At 34.7% G+C, this 26,386-nt stretch overlaps 1 protein-coding gene and 1 long non-coding RNA gene across 2 annotated transcripts; one reads left to right on the forward strand and one right to left on the reverse strand.

The window, feature by feature from the left end:
- The first annotated feature begins 7,607 nt into the window (after window positions 1-7,607).
- LOC140790895 (transcription factor JAMYB-like) lies at window positions 7,608-9,301 on the forward strand. The gene is made up of 3 exons (XM_073141208.1): window positions 7,608-7,929; window positions 8,237-8,366; window positions 8,630-9,301. Exons 1-3 carry the CDS (start codon window positions 7,788-7,790, stop codon window positions 9,117-9,119), a joined length of 762 nt encoding a protein of 253 aa, XP_072997309.1. The 5' UTR covers window positions 7,608-7,787; the 3' UTR covers window positions 9,120-9,301.
- A 799-nt stretch (window positions 9,302-10,100) lies between these two features.
- Window positions 10,101-26,246, reverse strand: LOC140790210 (uncharacterized). The gene is made up of 3 exons (XR_012109332.1): window positions 26,053-26,246; window positions 20,927-20,997; window positions 10,101-11,120 (listed from the first exon to the last, which is right to left on the reverse strand). It is a non-coding gene; the product is annotated as an uncharacterized lncRNA (long non-coding RNA).
- Between the last annotated feature and the right edge of the window lie 140 nt (window positions 26,247-26,386).

Below are 26,386 nucleotides of genomic sequence, written 5' to 3' on the forward strand. Positions count from 1 at the left end.
GTGCGTTCGAACGATGTTGAGCGCGTTTGAATGCACAATTTGCATTCTCGGTCGATGCAAACGTATGCAGACATTTGCAAGGGGCATTAGAACGTGACCTCCCCGCGTTCAAACGCGACATCCAAAACTCTTATTTTTTGAAGAAAACAACTAAAACAAAACAAAAAATATGGCCCATAGGTTGTATACATGCACGAGATGACTCAGTGTGGTCTAAATCACATCAGATTTCGAAGATAGGGAGGCTCCAAATAGCATGGTGGAAGAGTGATTGTTGTAAAATAGTTGCGTCTAGGACAATAGAGAATAACTTAAAAGGCTTAGGGTATTGAAAATGAGTGAGTCAAAGTGTCAAAGAGGTTAGAGAGAACAGAAAAGCCAGATAAGAAGGTGTATTAAGAGAAGCTAGAGTAGTAGGGATAGCCGAAGCAGCTTCAATCAAAGGAACCAAAGTGGGGAGAATTGTTGAAAAATAAGGCATATTAAGAGGAATAAGTGGAGGACTTGGTCGAGGGGAGGAAGGAGATCGCTTGAGATAGAAAAGGAGGATGTATAGTAGAGATGCATCATCGCCTTTTCTCTTGCTTTTTATGGGCTACCACTATCGCAATATGTAGGTACTCATTTTTGTAAATATTATTTTAAGTCTACTTCTACACCTTTGTTACAACCCTAGGTCAAGGCTCGTTGGAATGGATTAGGGGCCTAGACCCAAACCAAGGAAAGCAATAACTCGTATCTAGGTTAGTCAGTTGTTACAGGTTGATCAGCTAGGGCTTTTGAGTGGCTATGGCCCTTGAATGCAAGTCTATGCCTCCAAGTGAGTTTGGTTAAGCTTGAGTTTTGGGACTGGGCACGACCCAAAAGTAAGAAAGCCCTAAAATGGGCTAGCCTATTAGGCCTAGGTTTGGTCGGCTAGGGCATTGGTTTATCTAGGTTCAATAAGAAGGTGTTTGGAGCTAAGATTAGGTCAGATGATGGGCTAAACCTTTCATGAGGTTTGCACTAGGGTTTGGATGGAGGATAAGCTTAAGAAAGGCCCAAACACGAATAAAGCCTTGGACTAGCCCATAGTCGTGCCCACGAGCTAGGCCTACGTTGGCTAGGGCTTGGATGCTTCTTCCAATAGTAGGGGCGCGTACAATGCAAGGGGTTGGCCGAAATAGAAGGAGGCAACCCTAGCTAAGGTTTTGGGAAGGCTCACGTATGTAGGCATTTAGGGGTTAGACATGATCGACGAACGAGGAAAGGCAAATTTGGACCCGTACAGTCTTAGCTAATTAGTGCTATGGGCATGTTGTGGTGAGTTTGAGAGCCCTGAATAGTTGAGGGGATTGTTGAGATGAAAGCCCGGTCGAATTCTTTTTCCACAGGATATGATTGATCAATTAATCTTTCAAAATCTAATGTGTTTGAGTACTCAGAGTTTCTCATAAGTATGGATACAAAGTATCCTATCCTTAGCTCTTTCAATACAATATTTCTTGGGTGAAACAAAGTGGCCATCCAAAAGCAAAAAGGAGTCAGAAAAATGAAAGGTTTGGAGATTTGGAATCTATAAAATAAAAATTTTGATCAAATCACACATCGCAAATAAAAAAAGGGAAAGGATTAAGTAGGTGTGACATAGGCATCATGTTCCATTGTTGGAGTGTGAGGCAACAATGAAATTTATAATAAGAGGAAAATCCCTCAACTTTAGAAATTGTGATGTAAAAACACAATCCAATGTACAGTTAGGGCAAGGCACATCTCAAATAGAATATGGTTTTAGGGCTTGGGTAGGGAAGAAGCCCTTGATTGGCTTAAAATCCTACGCATGCTGGCAGTATGGTAGAGTTGCAGAGTTAGGGGGTTTGCGGCTGATGGAAGGTGGAAGGTTTTCAACTAGGGATGGTGGTTGACAATGGGTGTCGGTGATTGGTCAGCAAGAACAAAAATCATACGAATAGTAGGTATAGTTACAATAAATAAGGACAATGAGGGAGAAGTTAGAGATGGAGGAGGAAGAAGCTATATCTAAATTCAATTCATAAACATGCCCTTGACTAGGATATATATATATATATATATATATATATATATATATATATATATATATATATATATATAGGCTGACCTAACTAAACTGAGTCGACTAGCCCAGGCAAATACCAAATTGGTTCAAATTGAACCATAAATGGACTCTAAGTAATTAAAGATGCAAATAGAACCAACCAAAATAACAATAGGTCTAGACTAAGACTCACTCAATAGACTCCAGAAGATGGCGAACTTGTACTCTGTTTGATCGTAAGAAACTTCTTTTAGTTTTTTTTTCTATCTTGGTAGGAAAGTTATATGTAATTAGGGCTTCGATTCGAGAATTGAAATTTGGTGCGGACTGATTGCATTCGAGTTAGTCCGAACGTGCTATCAGATATGCACTATCCATTCGATAATTATGATCAAGGCAGCTTTATCCAATGGCCCTTTTGTATTTAATTTCAGATGTGATTATAATCGTCGAATATGTGCATCACTTACTAAATCTTATCAAAACACTACATTTCTAAGAAGAAGATTTAAAAAAATAAATTCATGTATGGTCATGCCAGATTTGGGGACATAGAATTGATAGTTTGAATTGTCAAAAAGAAAGTGATAATAGAAGGTGTTATTTGCAAAAAAATTCCTTTTTTTCTTTTGTAAGAAATATATCTATATTTAAAGTCAAGGCCTTCAATTCAGATAGAGAGACTTCTGTTCTTTTGTTAGAAGTCCTCAGTGACATACATTTTTCCATCTAGGATAACATATTTTGATCTAGGTGCGCAATCTGACTAGAAAATATTATTTCTTTCTAAAGATTTAACACAAAGTCTCTGGTGGAGTTCATAGACACTCCCAAAGGTTTTATCATTTTCAATATTATAAAATTGTTAATTTTTTTTGATTTAATTATATATTCAACCTCTGAACTATGATGCAAGTAAATATTTAATGAAATCTATATTTTTTTTTCTCTTGAAGTTTTACGATAATTTTTTTTAATTATTTCTATTTATATAGTGATAAACTATCATCGTCCGAGATCGATAAATGCTAACAACAAGGATGTTTTAGTTGAACTTTATTAAACAATTAAATAGATTTGCATGCCCTATGATCATGGCTTTAATTGAGATAAAAGAGCTACACTTAGTCTCCTTCAATCTGAACACCAAGCAAATTCCAAAAGCTAACTTTGATTACAAAAGAAAAATGTCAATATCATGGTAGATGCCATTGCATCTAGACATGCCAAGAAACTCAAAACTCCCACAGCTCCACCTCTTCTTCTTCAAACCAATGCTATCTCTTTTGGTCACCCTAAATTGCTACACAATCACTTTTAATCATAAGTGTATCTTAGTCATGATACAAAGTTAAAGAATTCTACAAGATGCCATCTCTAATGCTTCTTTATACCTAACTCTTTGGACTTTGAGGCATTCTTTGTAGAGAGGAACAACTTTGCAAGTCTTTAAGTAATCAATCCATGTCAATCTACTGGTAATTATTCTTCTACCACAGGGAGTAGATTAAAGTGGAGACACATGTATCACTGTCATCCTTAAGGAGTCCTTGGTTTTATTCCTCACCCCCTTCCTTGGAGACGAAGGATGGAAAAGAAAATTATGAGAAAATAATAGCTAGCTCCTGGAACAATCAAATCCATTAGTTGGCTAGTGATTCAACAACACACAAACTACTAGAGACATTGTGAGTTGGAGGTACAAATTTGGGTTGTTGATGGTAAATGATTTGTGATGTAATATTGATAGCATTAGATTCTTGTTTGAGTGTATTCATTCACCAGTTCAGAATAGGAATACTTAGAGATACCAAGTATTATATCCCTATAATTTTAGTTCTTTTGTGATTGATATCTTATCTTTATCTTTAAGATGCTCGTAAATGGACATCTTTATTTTGCGTATGATTTTTATATGACATCCTACTATTATTTTGACTAACTATTATTAACCCAAATCTAATATATGATGTATTTAAGAGTCTCTTTGAAAAAATTATAAAAATATGCTTAAGACACCTTTGATCTGAATTTAGGCCAATCAAATTTACTAAAAATCATCTTAAGAAAATATAAGTTTAAGATTTTATGATGGTATTCTATGCAAGTTTATTTCTGAAGATAAATAAAAAGAGGGCAAAAAAAGAAGATGAGAAAGAATTTTTTTTCAGTGTCTTTGAGGACATAAAAATTAGAGTTAGATTACAAATAATTCAAAAGAAGGAATGTTAATCATAAAAATTACTAAAATATAAAATATTAATTTGAAAAGAATTCTTAAATAAATAACTAAAATCGGCATTTATCGCACGGTCCTCCGACTTATTAAATTTCACACCTCACTATTTGTTCATATTCGAAACAACTAATATGTTTTTAATTTTGTTGTAATCCTAACGGGTGTTAAATATGGAGTAAGTCATCAAATTTGTAAAAATTGGTTTGATTGTTGGTAGAATTAATGGACTGTTTCTTCCAAGATTTCTCTTTGATGATGGGCTGCTGGCGTTCTGGATAGCAACTTCTCCACACAAAAAATTCTTCGATTCATCCAATGCAATCTTAGGAAATGAGATGTGGATTTGACCGACTGAAGAAATTTCATGCTGCAGTTGGTGGCCTGAAGATCACGAGTTCAATTCTTCCAAATTAAAGTCAAATTTTTCCCTCGAGCATCGCATCGGTTGTATGATTATAGTTTAGATCTGTTATTTGTTGTCTAATTTGTAAAAGAATTAGTTCAGTTGTCTGATCTATATATCGAGAAGGTTAGTTCTTTGTCTAGTCTATGATTAACCCACGACCTCATAATATATCAAAGAAGAATAAGAAAAGAATTATCTCATAATAATACAAGCTAAGTTATATTTTCCGTATATATTTACTAAATTATAAAGCTTAATTTATAAATAGTAAAAATATAAGTTGCAAATTATAATTTTATTAAAAGACGAGATGTTACATGCAAATTTCTCTATACAGAGATGTTTGGCATAAGGAAGCAGACAGGAAAAGAAAACCTTCACCTTTTTGGCTTTTGCTTTTATTCAGCAAGCTTGAGTTTTTATCCTCTGAACTCCAATTGGGGGGGGACTCTGTTTGCATTTCTTTCAAGAAAGAGTTTTAAGATAGAGATAGAAGAGATGCTAGCATGCATGGAATGAGATAGAGAGATTAATCTAGAGATTCGTAGGCTAATTATAGATTAGACAAACAGATTAGCTCCTTCAGATAGCACAACAAATCTTCTTAAGAAATAAACTACGACGAGTCTATCTACATCATATGAATATAACGCTCAAGTAAAATAAAATTGATTAAATATCACTCGGAGCAAACTCATAAGCTCCGTTATTTGCTGATAGAACTCTGACTATTAGGCTACAGCAATTAGCCTGGATGTACGCAACTAGCTAAAGATTATTCTAATGCAAGAAGACATAGTCAGAACCAAGAAACCAACATACTTGTGATTAATAAAAGACTAAAGTTTTGATAATGGTGTGCATATGTGTATATGTTCTTATCTTAGTGACAATAACTCAATAAAATTTGACTAAAACCCCAGTGGATCAATTATTTAATCAATTGCATAAATCAAGGCCAACGTGATTAGGGGGAGAGATGAGTAGCTCCTTTCAGGGAACTTATGAAACGTCTTCGAGTTTTGCTTGATTTTGATAAGTATTGATGAGATAGTACATCCAAAGTCATGCTCATGATAAAGAAGTCCAAATATGCTATGCATAAAAATAGGGCTACCACTCTATTGTAAAATTTCCTATGCTATAATCATTGTATAGTCTCCAAAATAATCTTTAGCTTTTACTTGGGGGAATGCCACAAAATTTCCCACATATTAACAGTATAAAAAGGACCCTTCAATATGTTCAAGTCAATGAGATGAAAACATCTTCCACTATGTTTTGGGTTTTGATCAAAAAGGGTGAAAGTGAAACTCATGACAAAGAGTTGATTTGAGGAAGAGTGACCACCACGCCAATAAGCTTGCAAGACATGACTTGACCAAGGTCACTTAGTCTGGTATGACTTGTGGAGAGGTTTAAATTCTTGGTAGTTTAATTAATGGAAAGTTTCTATCTTTTATCATCGGGGACGAATTCAATGCGAGCTGATATCTAAATACATTGTCAGATAGATATTAGCGTATTAATCGTGCGCATCTAATGATAGAAACCGTAGGATTAGAACGGAATTGATGCTTTGGCGGATATCCAATTTTCCCCTTAGTATCCTATCTTTGCTATTCCTTTCCTAGGAGCTAATAGCTTATTAAACTCTCTTTTTTTACACTTTTAGAGTATTTCAAATAAAATGCTGGGCCTGAAGTAGAATATATCAAAATGCATGGTAGAAGAAAAAAAGTCCTTAAATTGCGAACTATTAGATATTTCTATCTTCTAAATTAAAATAATTTGATTCCATCATGTGATTTACATAATTAAGAGGGTCAATGTATCATGAAAATTAAATGAGCTATAGTTCAGGTATTGATGTAATTATCCTTATAATCTAATTCCAATTTATGAGTTTTTACTGTAAGTATAAATTCCAATTGTGGTCGAAACTAATTTCAAGAGCTATCTAACTTTGCAGAGTGTAAATATTTCCAATGATTTAGGAGCAAATCCTAAGTAATGTCATCTGCAATGATGTAATTAACTCCAATGCAACCATCTCTGTTTTCCTTTGAACCCTTAATTAGTTTGCTGTCAAGCATATCATTATTTTCTGATTAATACTTCGTCTTTGAAGATTTTATGTAACACCTTATTCTTATTTCGATTAACTATCATTAACCCTCATTTATAGTTTACATAACTATACTGATTAAATTACTAAAACTATTTAAAAAGAAAGTTCTAACCTTAACACATACTAATCAAACATTTTTGAAGCCATATCCCATCCTAGCCAATCACAACTTCTTAGATCTAATCATCTTATCTTAGAGTCATTCTTGGAATTCTTTGGTTGATAGATTTTTAATTAAAAAGTAATTAGGTTTAATTAACTCAGAGTGTCATATAAAAATTATTATAAAAAAAAAAGGTAGAACAGTTGAATTTCCTTTTGTTTCTCTGTGGAACGAACGTCAAACACTATAACACGTTAACAATGAAAGTGATAACCACATACTAATTAGTATTCATGCTAATTAAATCCCTCATCATTTATGGCCAAGGAATTGGTACATTCTACTATGCCCTACCATTACCGATCATTTGGTCTCCTTTGTTGAATCTCTAGAAACAGATACCATGCACAGAATTCCAAGCAGATTTACCACATTTCAAATGTGGGCAAGTAAAATAACATAAATCAGCAGCCAAGTGATGACAAATGTCCTTCTCAGTGTTAGTCTCAAAGCAGAGTAAACTACACATAAAATTAGTAAAAGAGATGAGAGGAGACAGAGGAGAAGTCAAGACTTCAAAACGTCTAAGCTAGCTATTTCTAACTATCTATAGCTTTAAATAAAGATTAGGCCCCCACTTAAGGGTTTAGACTTCTTCTTCTTTGTTTTCTTAGAGTGTCTTAATCCTAATCTCAAGTTTTAAATTCTTACTCTGTTTCTCTCTATAAAAGCCTTGCTCTTCTATTCTACTAAGTATTAACATAATTCTCTTTCTCTCTCTCTCTCTCTCTCTCTCTCTCTCTCTCTCTCTCTCTCTCTCTCTCTCTCTCTCTTTCTCTAGTTGATAGAAGTATGGCTTCCTCTGCAACAGCATCAGGTGAGGAGGAGATGGCCCTGAGAAGAGGGCCATGGACGGTAGATGAGGACCTTACACTCATCAACTACATCGCCGGCCACGGCGAGGGCCGGTGGAACTCTCTCGCCAGATGTGCAGGTTGCTTCTTGTTCTTGAACACTATCTATCAATCTTCTCTCTCTCTCTCTGCTCATGGCCTTTGTTTGAGAAAACATTGCAACTTTTCACTCTAAACACTACTCTTGAGAAGACGCTACTACTGTGGATGTTTGAAGTACATGTAAGAGAGTTAGTTGAGAAGACATTACTATTGGTTCTTTGTCTAACCCAATAGTTTTAAAATTTATCTTAATTAGCACTATAAACAATTAGATGTTCATAAAAGAGAGGGTTTAGTACATATTTATGTGAATTTTAACATATAAATGTCTACTTTCTGAAACAGGATTAAGTCGGACCGGAAAGAGCTGCAGGCTCCGGTGGCTCAACTATCTCCGACCCGATGTCCGGCGAGGAAATATTACCCCAGAAGAACAGCTCCTCATCCTCATGCTCCATTCGCGCTACGGAAACCGGTAATATGACCGCTAAAATCTTCAAAATTTTCAACTCTTTTGTTGTTAAAAATTGCAATTCGTCTAAGGAGATTATGATCACGAATAATGAAATTTCTTCAATAATTCCTAAGGAACACATGTATGCCATGCATCTGCCAAAGAATTGAAGGACTAAAAGGCAACTTTTTCTATTTTTTTTTCCTTTTATACAAATCAAAATTCGTTACGTTTCATTATTCATTATTCTTCTTCTTCTTATCTCTTTTGACCTTGGTAAATAGGTGGTCCAAAATAGCACAATATTTGCCTGGGAGGACCGACAACGAAATAAAGAACTACTGGAGGACTAGAGTGCAAAAACACGCAAAGAAGATGCAATGCGACGTCAACAGTAAGAAGTTCAAGGATACGGTGAAGTATCTATGGATGCCCCACCTCGTAGAACGTGTCCGGGCAGCCTCGGGCATCCCTACCGCCGACCCAACAAGCGTGGCCGGCTTGCCCGGCGGTGCGTGCCCGGAGAACTCCGGCGTGGCCGGCTCGTCGTCGGTGGCGACTCAACTATCCTCACCCTATAATAATTCAGAGTCCTTCACTGATTGCTACTCGCCGAGCATGCAAGGGGGTGGGAATTGGGTCCATGGAGCTCAAAATCTAAATGGATGGTCCGAGTCAATTATTAGTAGCCATGAAGAGGGCTATGAGCAAAGTGGGTGGGGAGAGGGTTTATGTGAGAATTTATGGAGTCTAGAGGACATATGGAGGATGTAGTAATGTAGTTTTTTTGTTAGAGTTAATTAATAAATAAAAAAGATACCATTTTTTTTCTTTTTTTTTGAGATTTTTAAGAAAGGGGTTGGTGTAAGCTTGTAATAAGAGTTGAATTGTGAAATATTGGTACATATGACTTGTAATCCTAAATATGTTCAAGAATATTAGCAGTCTGTTAATTAGTTGTTTGTGTTTTAATGATGTCTAGATTTAGATACAGAGTGGTATCACATTGTTATGTTTGTTAGTCTCTTTTATTAAAATAAGTTTTGGAAAAAGGTAAGATAAGACATTTTTAATTAAAAGAAAATCTAAATCCATAATTATAAGACGTCTCCGAAGTCCGAAATAAAGAATCCCTCCCTCCCAAAAGTTTGCCGCACGAACCGACGACCAGGTTGGTACGACGACCGGCCGGACACGTGTCAACGGTTGAGGCACTGGACCGCAAGAACCGAGCAGCCACGAAGTCTTCCCGCCACGTCAGGGAGACGCAGGAAGTGCCGAGATCCCAGGCGGACGAGCCGACCCAGACGAACACTTTCACTTTCAGCCACGTGGCAGACAGTCCTGGCCGTTGACTTTGACTGCCAGGTCTTATCTGCCCCCAATCCAAACGCACATTGAACTCGTACGCTCCCTCCCTGGTCAAGAGAATCTCTCCCTTGATGGATTTGATATAGATGAAAGATTTTCATTTCTATAAAGTATCAGAGCCTATCATTTTAAATCATTAGAAAATTATTTGGTTTCTTCACTTTTGTTTTACAAAACCAATCATGTTTGATCCATATGGAAATCAAGATTTCTTCTTTTTTTTTTCTTTTGGTCAAATTAACCCTCTCTTGATGTTAAAATGATTGTGTTTGAAATCCATGCAGAACTATGGGCCCAAAGGAAGGTTACAATTTGGCTGAATTTTGAACACAATTGTGATAATAAATATGTGACAATAATCAAGTTTTCCATGTGAATAATAAGTTGGTCCAAAAAAAGGCTTATTTTTTTTTATAAGATTAATTGCCAATATGTGATTATTACATTGAGAGTACCACTTACAAGTTGATATTTTAGTTTAAAGACTAAATGCCAATGTCCAAGTTGTTCCTTAAGGAAATTGAAAAACGTTAAAAATGAGAATGCTCAAACTAGCATGATGTTAGCTAGTCTTATTTCAATGAGGTACAGAGGAAAAGGATAGACGAGGGAGTCTTATGGAGATGTCTCATCTTGCTTAAAAACTGAGGCACTGGAGCGATCTGAAGACTTGCTCGTGCATTTGGTTTTGGTATCTCTTTCTACATAGTTCAGTCAATTCATGGTCGGTTACAACTGTCAAAAGAATAAATGAACTCTGAGAGATAGTGAGAGATTGAATTTAAGGGGAGTAGAAAATTTAGTTTAGGGGAGAGCAAAGGGAGAGTGTAAGTAGACAAATTTTCAATTCCCAAGGGTGCAAAATCAGATATGGGCACTAGCCTCTCACATATTATGATGAAATTTCATCAAATTTTTCATCATCAACTGCTGAACACAACAGGCCAGTGGCCATATCTGATTTTGCACCCTTAAAAATTGAAATTTTGTTTATTGAGCGTGGGTGGCTAGAAATCTATAAGATGGACAGGACTACTTATGTAGAGGTTGTCCGTGAATTCTTTAGCAATGCAACTATTCTGGACCAATGTATTTGGTCAACAGTCCGTAGTGTGCCTGTCTATCTAGACTCTGACGTTATTCGAGCAAAGTTTCATCTTCCGTCAGGCGACTTTGAATATCCTTCCTTTGAACCACTTCCGTCTATTCAATATATTGCTGGTGATATCTTAGCACAGGGGCAAGGCAATAGGATGCCTCATGCCAAGTTGACTTCATTGGCTCACATGTTGCACTTAATCTGTCTCTACAATGCCACTCCAAAGACTCGGCACTCTAGCATCAATTAGGATCGGGCATTTCTTCTTCACACGGTGCTTACTAGGGTCTCCATTGATATCGCCTCTGTCATTTATGATAGCATTGTGTCAGCAGCACTAAAAGAGAGTTTCAGTTTATAAAAAAGCAATCAGGTTCATGATTTGCAATTGACAGTTGCTAAGTTTTCTGCTACTGTAGCGGAGATACAGGCTGAGCAAGCTCGTCAGGGGACTATGCTTGATTATATACTGTCTATCTTTCATTACCACTTTCCTCTACCTAGTACTTATACTTTGAAAATTTGTGTCAAAAAGGGAAAGAGTGAGAAATAATGAGATCAAATTTAGGGGGAATAGAAAATTTAGTTTAGAGGGAAGTAAGGAGAGTTGCATTTTGCATTTGCTTTATTTGCGTTATTATGTTGAATGCTTGGCTTATAATGTGTTGCTTTGTTTTGATGATAATTAAAGTTTAGATCCTATGTGTATATTGTTTTTCATTATTGAAAAATCCTAGACACATGTATGTATCTAAACCTTAGGCAATGATATCACCTATTTTGCTTAAATAAATGTGAAATAAATATTAAAAAACTAAAGCAGAGATGATTACCAAGATTTTTATGTGGAAAAATCCAAACAGGAAAATAATCACTGATCCAAACTCAGATCAAAACCAATCACTAAAATTGTAGTAATTACAAGACTGACTTAAAAAACAAGACTGACTTAAAAAACAATCGGTTAATCTCCACAATTTTGTTTCTTTCAGTCTCACTTGCTAGAACCCACAATTCGCCGCTCCCCATAATTGATCATTTGTCTAGATAACCCTTAAAGACGAAAGCTTGGTGCGATGTATAAGAGACGGACCTTGTCAGTACAAAAATGATGTAGCCTCAAAAACTCTTTAACAAAAGTATTCACCAACTTTAGAATTAGGACATCACAATCCTTATAAATGTTACCAAGATAAGGTCAAATCCAAGTCATATCAAAACTCACGTAAGTCTAGAATTTTGCATGAACGCATGTGGCCCGAGTACGTTCGAACGTAGCTCGAGTGCATTCGAACGTAGCTCGAGTGTATTCAAACGTAGCTCGAATGCGTTCAAACGGGCTGACTTGTTCTCAAGTGCGTTTAAACGAGATGACTTAATTTTTACTAGTTGAGTTCGAACGTGCAAAATACATTCCTCTACATGTGTGAACGGTAGAGTGTGTTTGAACGGCCCTTGACTACATTTGAATGATAAAAATGTGTTATCTATATTTGTGAACGCTCAAACACGCGTTTGAATGGCCGATTACACTTTACCACTATCAAAAGTGACCATGATTTTTACTCAAACAACCAAGATACCATACACTTTACCACTATCATATAATCATAGCATAAATCAGACTCAAAACAGAATATAACGTTTAAAAAGGGAGAAACCATTATGAAGAAGAATAATAACTGACTGACTTAGATCTAAATTTAATAGCATGTCAATCAAACCAATGACTTAACCAAAACAAAACATCTAAACATCTGCCGAAGATTATACTGCTCCACCAAAACAAAACATCTAAACATCAAAGGCAGAAAGACCACAGAAAAGAAAGATGAACTCAGAGAACTTGTTTGCATGAAAAATGAACAGAAAAAGCAAAACAACCAGCAATAAAGTATAAACTCTTATCTTCTATCCTGATATAGGATAATCAAGAAATATATGAGAATGTAGACAAATAAAAGATGAGAAACTGTAAAGAAGAACCTTTAAAAGACCTAGCATCTCCCATGCTAAAGATAAAAAGCCAACGTAAACTTCAAATATAAAGGACACTAATGGGCTTCAAATATATCTTCTATATTAACGAAAAATAGAAAGAAAAGAAGTGGAGGCAGATTGAAAAATTGTCAAGTAATTAGGATAGAAAGAGACTTAGATTGGCCTTCTACCAAACTCAAGAATTTCAAGCTTCCCAAATAAATAACAAACAAAAAATAATGCACATATTTCAATCAAACCCCCATATGGACAATGTTTAGAATAATGAATATAAATATATGAGATAGTTTTGGAACTTCTCCATGACAAATGTGTACGACATTTCAATAATGAACCCACCGAATACTAATGGCTGCAAAAGGTTGCGTATATCGAGATGCAGCCATCCAAAGTTTGCCTCGGCACCGTGTATAAGAATAGATTCAAATATTTTATAAAACAACTATTTATGTATGGTGCCAAATTTGACGCCACATAGTTGCAATTATTATGAGACTACTCATACTGGCCTATCTACCAAACTAATAGTTGCTATGCTCCCTAAACTAAAATAAGGTTATAAAGACAAATTTCAAAACCAATGCCCAGTAATGGCTGCAAATGGTTGCCTTCATTGAAGCAGGCCATCCAAATTTGCCTCACCACTGTGTTAATAGCAAACCAAGCATCAGTTCTGCCATATCAGGAGAACAATCTCTATGACTCCAGTAGTACATAGAAAATACACACAGTATAAGAGAATAGCAAGTTTTAACAAGAGAGACAAAAAAAAATTGGAAATCTCGATTCCTAGAGCAAACTCTAAGGGATCAACTACAGTTAAAAATCATTTAGTAAGCAGGAAAAGCTCAGTCTCTCCAGGGTCAGGAATCATGGGCATAAAGATATACTGATACGTTGCGTCTAGAAAAAAAAAATCTTATGAATCATATACTCATTGTAAGAATACCGAGGTTCCCAGTTTCAGCCGATCCCGACCGAAACCGACCCGAGGGACATCAATTATTGATGCTCTATTTTCTCTCTTTTCTTTCTTTCTCTCTTTCTCACGGACGACCTCAACCTACCTTTGACGAGGGATCAGATGAAGATCCGAAGACCTCGGGTGAGTTTTTTTTTTTAGTTTGTAATTCCTCTCTTTTCTTTCAGGTGCAATTGTAGTGTGCTTCACCACAGCTGAAGCAGCTCAAAACCCGAGAGAGACAGAAAGGGCTAGAAACTAGAAAGAAAAAAAAAATTAAGAGGGTTTTATTTTCATAAAATTTAAATTATTTTATATTTTATTTTAATTTTTGTTTATATTTTTTAGTTATAGAGTTACAATGAAAAATATAAATATTAATGGCACAATATTGTAGCACTATTGGGCAAAATAAAAAACGTGTTAAATACAACTGGTGTGGAAAAAAATAGCTAGTGATATCAACCGTTTGAAACAACATTTAACTAGAAGGTAAGGAAATATAGCAGCTTGCACTCAGATGTCCTTAGAAGTTAGAATACAGATATTGACTCATGTAATTAGAAAAAATAAAAATAAACAATCTACATAACAGAGAGAGTCAATGGTCGTGAAGAAGCGATACATAATCATGTATACATTGATAATGATAACAGTGAGCAGAATAAGATGAATGATGAGGAGAGACAGATGAGAAGAATAATGAAAGAGAGCTGAAATACGCATAGAGAGGAGCAAGAGATGAGAAGAAAAATCGGTGGTAACTTTCAGAGATCTAGATCAGTTTATATTCAGAGAGAATATGCGAACAGCAGTTCTACCCTAAGACTCTTAGTGTTATAGCAGAGTCTAAAAATATTAAACCAACGGATACACATCTTTAGAAAAAAGGGGTCGTACATACTTTTTATCAAAACTCTTAAAAGAATTAAAAATGCAAATAAACACATTGATAGGGCTATTTCTAAATTTTTCTTCTACAACCATATTTCTTTCAATATAGTTGATAATCCTTATTATCACATTATGGTTGATGCTATACAATCGGTAGAGACTGGTGTTCCGTCTCTTAGTTCAAATAATATTGCTACTAAATATTTTGACTCAGAAGTAGATGAGTTTCGTACTAACATTAAGACATTTATACGATATTGAGATAAATTTGGTTGTGCACTGATATGTGATGGGTGAAGTACACAAAATAGAAGAAATATAATTAATTTCTTAGTGTACCCATGGGGACAATATTTCTGAAGTCTGTGGATGCTACTGCTCATTTTAAAAATAAAAATTATAATTGTTAATTGATGAATGAGGTGGTACAAGAAATTTGTAAAAAAAGAGTAATCCAAGTGGTTACTAATAAAAGAGTCAACTATAAAGCTGCTGAAAATTTACTTATGATAAAAAGACTTCATTTATATTCGACGTTATATGCTACACATTGTATTAATCTAATGTTAGAAGATATTGTAAAAGAGCTTAAAATTGACATGGTCATATATGAAAGATAGATGTTGACAAATTTTATCTATAACCACGTTTGGTTCTTAAATTACTTAGGCAATTACTAGTGGTAAAGAGATCGTCAGACCTGGCGTCACTAGATTTATCACTCATTTTTTTAGCCTTGAAAAACATCATGCGCTGCAAAGTGATATTATGCAAATATTTACATTACAAGAATGGTCTATAAAAATTAAGAATATGAAACATAAAAAATAAATCTTTAGATTAAACTTTGAAAAGTATGGCTCTTGTAAATGCATTTTGGATGATATTAAAATTGTCACCGCAGTATTTGAGCATCTTGTCAAACTATTACGACTTGTAGACAGTGATTATAAGTCTGAGATAGGTTTCTTATATGAGGCAATAAACATAGCAAAAGAATCAATAAAAAAACTGTGGCCCAAAGTTATAAAAAGTGGTGGAAGATTATTAATTCAAGATAGAACAGATAACTACATATAGATAAACACGTTTTTGGTAGCTATGCTTTTAAGTTTTAAGTTTTAATTTACTAATTTACTTTTATTTATAAATATTTAAAAATTTGGATGCTTATAAATTTTAAATTTTTACAGGATATTTTTTTAATCCAAGATTTTAATTCTATATAAATGTCAATAATGATAGTGAAGTCTTGTTGAGAGTTAAGAAGGTAATTAGCAGGCTTGACCTGATATTCATAAACATATCATTTGCGATAAAAAAATGAGTTATGATGCAATTAAATAATTTTATTATTATTTATTTTAAATTTTAACTTCCAATATAATTGGTATGCAATTATTTGTAGAGAATTGAAATCTTAAATTAGGAAAATACCCTTTAGAAATTTAAAATTTTTAATCATTCAAATTTTTAAATATTTATAAATAAAAGTAAGTTAGAAAATTAAAACTTAAAAGCATATCTACAGCATGCTCTTTGTGGTTATCTGTTCCATCTAGAATCAATCATCTTTCACTACTTCTTATATCTTTAGCCCATATTTTTTTATTATTTTTTTTGCTTTGTCTATTGCCTCATATAAAAAACTTATCCCAGACTTGTCATCATTGTTTATAAGTTGTAATACTTTGGCAAAAGAATCAAATACTGCGGTAGCAATTTTAATATCATCCCAAAATGCATTTCCAAAAACCATATTTTCTAAAATTTCACCTACAGATTTATATTTAGATTTCATATTCTTAATTTTTATAAACCACTTATGTGATGTAAACATCCGCATACTATCATCTTTATAGCGCATAATGCTCTCCCAAGACTAAAAAAATGAGTGGCATATCTAGTAACGCTAGATTTGATGATCTCCCTACCACCAGTCATTTGCCTAAGTAAATTAAGAATCCAACCATGATTATATATAAAATTTATCAATTTCTGACGTTCATATATGTCTATGCCAATTTTAGGCTCTTTTATAATATCTTTTAACATTAGATTAATACAATGTGTAGCACATTGGCGTCTAATATAAATAATGTATTTTTATCATAAGTAAATTTTCAGCAACTTTATAATTGGTCTCATATCAGTAACCACTTGAATTACTCTTTTTTCACCGGCTTCTTATACCACTTCATCCATCAATTGATAAATACAATCTGCATTTTTGAAATAAGCAGTAGCATCCACAGGCTTTAGAAATATTATCCACATGTCCGAGTACACTAAGAAATTAATTATATTTCTTTTGTTTTGTGTACTCCACTCATCACACATCAGTGTGCAATCAAATTAATCCTAATACCGTTTAAATGTCTCAATGTAAGTACGAAACTCATCTACCTCTGAGTCAAGATATGTAGTAGTAATATCATTTGAACTGAGGCAGAACACCAGGCACTACTAATTATATAGCATCCACTATAGTGTGATAATAAGAACTATCAACTACATTGAAAGGAATATGATTGTAAAAGAAATTTAGAGGTAGCCCTACCAATGTATTTTTTTGCATTTTTAATTCTTTTGAGAGTTGTCTTGATGAAAGTCTGTGCACCACCCTTTTTTTCTAAAGATATGTATCCATTGGTCCAATATTTTCAAACTATTCTGTAACACCTAAAGTCCTAGGGGTAGAACTACTGTCCTTATATTCTCTCCTTATATATAAACTAATCTAGATCTCTAAAAGTTATCATCGGTGCTTCTTTTCATCTTTTCCTTCTCTATATACATATTTATGTTCTCTTTTATTGCCCTCCTCATCTATCTCTCCTCATCATCCTCTTTATTCTGCCACTACTATCATCATCAATGTGTACAGTATTATGCATCGATTATTCACGAGTCATTGACTCTCTCTGTTGTGTAGATTATTTATCCTTCTTTTTGCTGATTAGATAAGTTAATATCTATTTTCTAACTTCCAAAGACACATAAGTACAAGCTGCTACATTTTCTTACCTTCTAACTAAATATTCTTTTAAACACCACTCATTTCTTTTTCATATCAGTTGCATTTAACACGTATTTTATCTTGCCCAAGAGTGCTGTAATGTTGCCACCCAATGTTTATCATGACTTTTTTTTAAAGCCATTGATATTTAACTCTATAACTAAAAAAAAAAAAACAAAAATAATAAAATAATTTAAAATAATTTAAAATTTATGAAAATAAACCCTCAATTTTTTAAAAAAAATTTTCTTTACTTCTTTCCAATTTCCACCCCTCTATGCCTCTCAGATTCTTAGCAACAGCACGTGCTACTTCAGTTGTGGTGAAGCACACCACAACAGTAGTAGCAGCAGGTGCACAGCAGCAACTGAAAAAAAAAGGAATTAAAAATTGTGAAAAAAACTCACCCGAGGTCGTTGGAGGTCGAGGTCGTCGAACCTTCATCGGAGAACGTCGCCAAAGTTCGAGGTCGCCAGAGATTTACACGGTTGCCAGTGAGAAAAAGAGAAATAGAAAGAAAGAAAAGAGAGAGGGAGGGAGAAAGAGAGGCATGTGGGGGAGGGACATCAATTATTAATATCTCCCGAGTCGGATCCGACCCATTCACACCCGTTTTGGTTGGGATCGACCAAAACGGCCTATACCCTAGCCAAAACCAGCCAACCGGCGGCTCATTTCAATCAGGATCAGGATCGGTCGACACTGGGAACCTTGTAAAAAACATATGTAGATCTAAATTAATGATAGGCATGTCAAACAAACCTATGACTTCAACTAAGAATATAAATAAAACATAAAATAATTTAGATTATTGACAACAAAAGATTATGCTTTTCCACCAAAATATTAAGATTACATCTCCAAACATATTTACTAATTAAATCTTGTCATTATTTATGATGCAACAGACATCCAAGAAATAAATAAAAATATAACAAAAATCAAAGGGAGAAAACAAGAATAAATGGAAGAGTAAACAGTAGAAAACAATAATAAAAGAAAAAGAGTAAACAGCATATCCCAAATTAATGATTGGAGAAGAATCAAACAAACAATTTGATAATAATCATACTTAATCAACTAGAAAAGACTTAGAAGGCCTAAGCGAACTTCAAATATAAAGAACATTAATGAAGTGTGCACATGTGGTCGCTCTACAAATAGCATTGGATGAAGTGTATCAAAAACAAAAGTACAAAGAAAATAAGGAATTTTAAGAAAAGACATTGTGACAAAGGAGAGAGAGGAAAAATTTTGGCTCAAGAAGAAGAGCTAGTTTTCCAAGTTGGGGAGGGAGTTTCCAAATTTGGAAAAAAAGAAAAAAAGACATTGAGGTAAGCAAGCTGAGAGAGAGGGTAACCTACCTCTGGTCTAACCATATCTCATTCAAATCAAATCCTTCCTAAGGTGGGATTGGCTAAAGCGGTTGCCTTCATGGCCATCCAAGCCGACTCGCCATCAAGATCTTTTAGATGATTTGAAAAAACTCGAGGTATAGAAAAGTATTTCCAAATTTGGAAAGGAAAAAGGAAAGGTTCATGATAAAAGCTCCCTCGCCCTCTCTCCCACGCAAGCACTTTCTAGATGGAATGTAGAAATGAAATGAGAAGCCCGAGTCTGTGTTTTTATAGTAGACATGCACGTGCTGTGTCTAATGTGGTTTGCACTTGAGTATGCATGTGATACTTGTCCGAGGATGCGGCTACTAGTGTGTGCAAGTGAGAGCATCCATGTGGTCTCGACATAACTCTAGGAGTGTGGATGGGATTGTGCTCATAAGTGTGTATATGTGTGCACACATCTACTGTGAGCCTAAGCAAGCCAACATGACATGCTTCGAGGCTCTACATGAAGTTGCAGATCACTCCGAGCTTGAGCAGTAGTTTGGGGCTTCATAACAACCTTAAGCACAAGATGACACAACAAAGGTTAGGCTCAAATAGTTTAAACTGAACTCCTATGAGCATTACTGCAAGAATGTATGAATCTGAGAGTGTAGGATGCATCTGATTGTGCAGCCATGGGTGAGAAAATGTAAAGCAAATTTAGTATGAATTGCAATTATTTGGAGAACAATCAACCTAAACATGTATCTAAAGTAAAATACTGTATGCAATAACTGAAAAATAAGTCAACCGATTAAATATCAATATTAGATAGAAGGAGAGAAAACAACTCAGATAAAGAAGTAATTCCCTCAACTCTCAAAGTAGGTATTTAGACAGTTGAAAGTCTGGAAATAGGGTGTAAGAAAAGACTTCAGAGTTTAGGTTTATCGATAATGAAATAGTACTGCTTTTGCTATGAAACCAGGTCATCGTCTTCACATCCGCGCACCCAAAGATTATTTTTCGTTGTAGGAATCTTCTAGACAGCAACAGTAACCAATGAAGAATAGAGATTGATGAAGAAGAGAGATTTAGAAGGAAAGAGAAGAGATCAGAGAAGAAGATTAAGATGGGATAGGGGGAGAGAGAGAGAGTAGACCACCATAGAAGAGACAAAGAAGAGATTTCAAATAAAATCTTATTCCACTGTTCCCATGTTTCATTTAATAACCAGAAAATAGGTTTACAACTTGATTCTACATAATGCTAATAGGAATTCAGTTTTTAATAGGAATCTAATTGATTGTCTTACATAAATTGACTAACCCATTTTAGATAATGACTCCATGCAGACATTCCGTGTATATAAGCTTACAATAACTATCAATTGGCTAACCCAATTGATCATTTAAATTAAAATTGACTCAACAAATTAAAAGCGAAAGTAAATTGACTCTAATTAGTTCAATTAGACCAAAATTTAATTCCAATTTCATTTAGGTCAAATTGAAAGATGATGACCACATCAAAATGTCTAGTGCATTTGTGTTGCATGAATGTGTTTGCATGAGTGTGAATACACTTTAACATACATGTGCATGTGTGGTGGCTGATTGGATGTTTCAATAGATGTGTCCACATAAATGCACATGTACAACAGTCCAAAATTATACATGAGAAATGCATGTTTTATTTGGTATTCTAGGCCAAATTCGTGTGTGAAGTGTGGCAGCTCCTACAGTTGGTTCTAACAAACTTCCAAATAAAATGATTGCCAGCCTGCTAGGAGCAAAGACATTGTGACAAAGGTACAATAAATATAGACAAGGCAATGAATATTGGCACATGAATCCATAAAGTACAACTTCACTGTAAAAACAAGTACGGAGAGAAGAAAGGAATTATTACCCAGAAATATTTATACTTTCATATCACATTACCAATCTCAACTTCTCCATATGATTTAAAAGGTGAGAACCCTGAAAAAAAGATGAAATATAAAATTTAAAAGGCGAAAACCTATAAAGAAGAAGAATAAGTAACAAATATAGATCCATAATTATAGGCATGTCAATCGAACTAATGACTTCAACTGAGAATATAAATGAAATATAAAATAAATAAAACTATCAATGACAAAAGATTATGCTTTTCCACCAAAATATTAAGATAAGTTCTCTGAATTGATTTTACCCATTATCTGTCAGCCAATATTTATGATTTACCAGACATCCAACAAATAAAGAGAAATAAAATAAAATCAAAGACAGAGAAAACAATAAAAAAGGAAATGCAAACCGTATTCCCAAATTAATAATTGGAGAATCGAACCAACAATTTGATAACTTGTCTGCATGACAAACAGGAAAGGCAAAACAATCAGCAGTAATTTGTATGGTTTCTCATCACTTTACCACACTCATACCTCTACATTCTTAGCTTTTGCATATAATTTCTACCCAATAAACCACTAGCATCATATAGGACATTCAAGAAATACATGGGAATACAGCCAAATCAAAGCTTCCATTGTGCATGCGCTGCACTAGGCCAAGTTTGTGTGTGCACGTGATTGCTGCACAATTAGCATCTGAGAATGTGTATCAAAAATAAACGTACAAAGAAAACAAGGATTATAAGAAAGTTTATAACTCCTCATCACATTAACAAGCCCTACCTTCTTTCATTGCTTCACTACACAATACCTCTAGTCCCCTATCAGACAAATAGAAAAGATCCCTGTGTAGCAGAAGAATAAAAGACAGGTACTTATAAACAAAGTTTGAAAATTGGAACGAATCACTATACAGCAAGATTTCCTCAAAGGCTCAAACCATGATGCTCAATAACCAACTAATAAACTTCCAAATAAAAATCATTGGCACATGAATCAATAAAGTCATAACTTCACTGTGAGAAATGGAGAGAAGAAAAGGAGATAACTCCATAAAATATAATAAATATTGGCACATGAATCAAAAAAATCAAAACTTCACTGCTAAAAGGGAGAGAAGAAAATGAACTTGCTACAAAAAAATCTATCCCTTCTCATCACATTACCGAACTTCTCCCCATGATTTTTATTCCAATTTTCATCACATAATACCCTATAATCATTCAAGAAATTGAACAGAAAATGAAATGCAACATTTACAAGACAATAAACCATAAGGAAGAAGAAGAAGAATAAGTAACCGATATTGTTCTAAGTTAAAAATTGGCATGTCAATCAGACCAATGACTTCAACTAAGAATAAAATTGAATGAAAATCTAAAATAAATTATTTGCAACAAAATATTATGTTTTTCCACCAAAATGTTAAGATTACCTTCTCTCAATGGTTTTTAGACATTAAACATGTTGCCGATATTTATGATGCACTAAGACATCTAACAATGAAATGAAGATAGAAAAAGTTCACAGGCAAAAAAGCAACAAAAAGAAAATGAACAAAGAGTATATCCTATATTAGTAATCACCAAACTGAACCAACAATTTGAGAACTTGTTGAAATGACCAGGAAAGGCAAAAGCCGCAAAACAGCCAGCAGCGACGAGTAAATGATGTGAACTGGGTCAGATCGGATCACATCAAGGAGAGATTAGACTCAATGGATTGAGTCTAATTATCTTATTTGCTTATTTTGTTTAGTTAGAAGGTTAGGATTTTATTTAATTAGCTAAATCCAACTCTACGCAGTTTCGGAAAAATATTCGCAAAATATTCTATAGGCGTCTGAATAATATCAAACCAATGGGATAAGATCACTAACCTCCAGATCTACAACTTTGGTATTCAAGACTTCTCCAGATTCGAAATCTATCTATGACGAAACGAAGCATTAATCTGAAAAAGATAAAGAACGAGAAAGATAAAGAAGGCTGATTTAGTTAGTTAACTAGCTTTATCTTGTTGTTTGAATTTCAAATAAATCAGATAATCCACATGTGGATCTGATCCACTATGGATTTTTACTCCTATAAATAGGAGTGGACATGTATTGTTAATTTTATGAAAGTGAATAGAGAGAAATCTGAGTTGAGCCAGTTATTATTCTCGTCCTTATCTTTTTTTCATTAGCTGTTAGATTATCTTTATTTTTATAGGAGTAGATCATAATCATAAATCCCTTCAAGCATCCAAACCCTAGCCACCTCCTACCTCCAGCAGCCACTCTACAATACGGCCGTCCACCACCACCCTTAGCCGTCCGCCACCCTCCGACGACCGTCACAACGTCGGAAATTACCGTTCCGCCCTCTCTGACCTATCTCCACTATTTTATTTTTATCCTTTCATCCCGACCTCCAATTTAACCAGAGCCATTAGAACCCTAACTCACAAGGCTACCTCCACCTAAATTTTCATAATCATCCAATGGACGGATCGTTCCAGATCCAGTCTGTAACAGTAAACTTTACACATACTTTCGGCATGTGATTTTCATCCAATAAACTTCTATGATTCCATCACCATACAGGACATTCAAGAAATATAACAGTGTGCAACCACAATAAAGTTAAGAAATCAAAAGGAACAAACTTTTGGAAGACCTAGAATCGTAGATAGCAGAGATAGGAAGCCAAAGTAAACTTAAAATAAAAAGGACAACAAAAAGCTTCCATTGTGAATGCCCTGCACTAGGCCTAGTTTGTGTGTGTGTATGACCTTTCTCTAATTAGCATTAGCTAGAGTGTATCAAAAGCAAAAATACAAACAGAACAAGGAAATATAAGAAAGTATACAACTCCACATCAAATTAACAAGCCTTACTTCCTTGCATTGCTTCACTGGACAACACCTTTATCAGTCAGATAGAAAAGGATCCCTTTTGTAGCAACACAGGAAAAGAGAGGTACTTATAAATGAAGTTTCACAAATTAGAGCAGATCTTATGATAAACCGTCATGCTCAATAATCAACTAACAAACTTCCAAATAAAGTGATCTCTAGAATTCAAGACAATGCAAGACAGCTACACATAAACACAATATAATGAATAATTGGCACATGAATAAATAAAGTAATAACTTCACTGTAAGAATAAAATTGGAGAGAAGACAAGGAGGTAGCCCCATAAAATATTATACTCTCTCATCACATTACATATCTTAACTTCTCCCTATGATTTGCACTCAAACAATCATCACACAATACACTTTACCATTATTATATAATCATTCCAGAAATTGAACAAAATACAACATTTAGAAGGCAAGAAACTTTAATGAAGAAGAATAATAAGTAACTGACATGGATCTAAATTAATTATCTGCATGTCAATCATAAGAACACAGAAAACAATTATCTGCAGCAAAAAATTATGCTTTTCCACAAATATATTAAGATTACCTTATCACAACAGCTTTTACCCATTAATAAATGCCGATGTTTAATGATGCATCAGACATCCAACAAATAATTAAATATCTAAAAATCAAAAGACAGCAGAAGAACATAGAAAAGAAAAATGAACATACAATGTATCCTAAGTTCATAATTGACATCAAACCAACAATTAGATAACTTTGCATGAAAAATGAACAGCAAAGGAAAAACAACCAGTACTAAAGTATACACTCTTACGTTCTCTCATCATATTGGATGATCAAGAAATATATGAAAATAAAGACAAATAAAAGATGAGAAACCATAAAGAAGAAACTTTATAAGACCTGGCATATAAGATACTAAACATAAAAAGCCAAAGTAACTTAAAATATAAAGGACATTGGTAAACTTCTAATGGGCTTTATATTAATTAAACATATAACGAAAAGAAGAGGCACTGAGTCAAGAAGTGCTAAGTGATTAGAGAGACCTAGATTGGCCTTCTACCAAACTCAAGAATTTCAAGCTTCCCGAATAAGTAGCAAACACAAAAAAATATGCTTATATTTCAAAGTAACCCCCAGACCTCTCTTACAAGGATTTTTGATGATCAATATGGATGATGTTTAGAAGAATGATATGTATATAAGTGATAGTTTTGGAACTTCCAGATATGTGTGTAACCCACTGAATACTAATGGCTGAAAATGGTTGCCTATATTGAGATGCAGGCCATCCAAAGTATGCCTTGCCACCATGTATAAAAGTAGATTCAAGTAATGTCTATTAATGTATGGTGGCCATTTTGCCACAACATAGTTGCAATTACCATGAGATTCATACTGGTCCATCTACCAAACTAGATAGTTGCTATGCTCCCTAAACTAAAACAAGATTGCAAAGACAGATTTCAAAACCAATGCCCGCAAATGGCTGCAAATGGTTGCCTGCTTTAAAGCAGGCCATCCAATTTGCCTCGCCACATGTTAGCAGTAAGTCAAAAGTCTGTTCTGCCATATCAGGAGAACAATCTCTATAACTCCAGTAGTAAAAATAAATAAATGTGGTATAAGGGAAAACCAGTTTTAGCAAGAGAAACAAGAAATGGAAATCTTGATTCCTAGAACCAAAACCAAGGATCATCCACAGTTAAAAATCCTTTAGGTAGGCAGGTAAAGCCCAGTCTCGTCAGGGTCAGGAATCATGGGCATCTAGATGAAGTAACAAAGCAATATATTGCATCTAGAAACAACCCAAACCTTATGAATCAGAAACAGTGTTACATACGTCACCTAAGGTACAAGGGCTAGAATAAAACATCCCAGTATAAATAGCAGCAGCAGCAGCAGCAAATGAGAAGGAGAATAAGAAGAAGAAAAGATAGCAAGAACGAAGTTTAAGTATCCATTGATAACAGATCCATATGGTCTTGAATTGAGACGTGGTTCTACAATCCAAGTGCTCAAATCCGAAGGCAACTCCGAATAGAAAATTTCGACATAGCATGAAAAATACAATACAAAGAATATGGATCAAACTGAGAACGTATAAGCAATGCCTGAAACATTAGTGATACCTTAACGGGACGGCATAGGAGAAATAATACAGACAAATAGAATAACAAGCATCTCGATTTGACTCGAGAAGGAGGAGAGGGAGTTTCTAGATTGGGAAAAGGAAAGCTGAGACAGTAACAACCTACCTCGATCCATCCATTTCTCAACCAAATCACAACCACTCTAACTGCGTCCCCATCTTCTTCGATCGCCATCCAAGAAGGAAGAGGGTTTCCGAGGAAATGTTTCCAAAAGTTTGGAAAAGAAGGAAACATTTCCGAGGAAAATCTCTCGCTGCCTCTCTCTCTGGCTCTCTCCTAATTTGTGAATTTGAACGTTGTCAAGTAGATCCGTCATATAAAGGAGAGAGGAAACGGGTCGGATTCGGTTGAATGCACCCCGAACCGATAACAAGATGACCGTTGAATCAGCCGACAAGTGAGCACCCCCACACCCCCCCCCCAAGCCTTTTTATTTGGG

Source organism: Typha latifolia, chromosome 6 (genome assembly GCF_019914945.1).
Source record: "Typha latifolia isolate L0001 chromosome 6, TyphaL0001v2, whole genome shotgun sequence".
In the NCBI taxonomy this organism is placed as follows: Eukaryota; Viridiplantae; Streptophyta; class Magnoliopsida; order Poales; family Typhaceae; genus Typha; species Typha latifolia.

Coding starts and splice junctions, on each gene's coding strand:
- LOC140790895 (XM_073141208.1), top strand. CDS start 7,788: ATGGCTTCCTCTGCAACAGCATCAGGTGAGGAGGAGATGGCCCTGAGA. Junction 7,930..8,236: donor CTCTCTCGCCAGATGTGCAG/GTTGCTTCTTGT, acceptor TTTCTGAAACAG/GATTAAGTCGGACCGGAAAG. Junction 8,367..8,629: donor CATTCGCGCTACGGAAACCG/GTAATATGACCG, acceptor CTTGGTAAATAG/GTGGTCCAAAATAGCACAAT.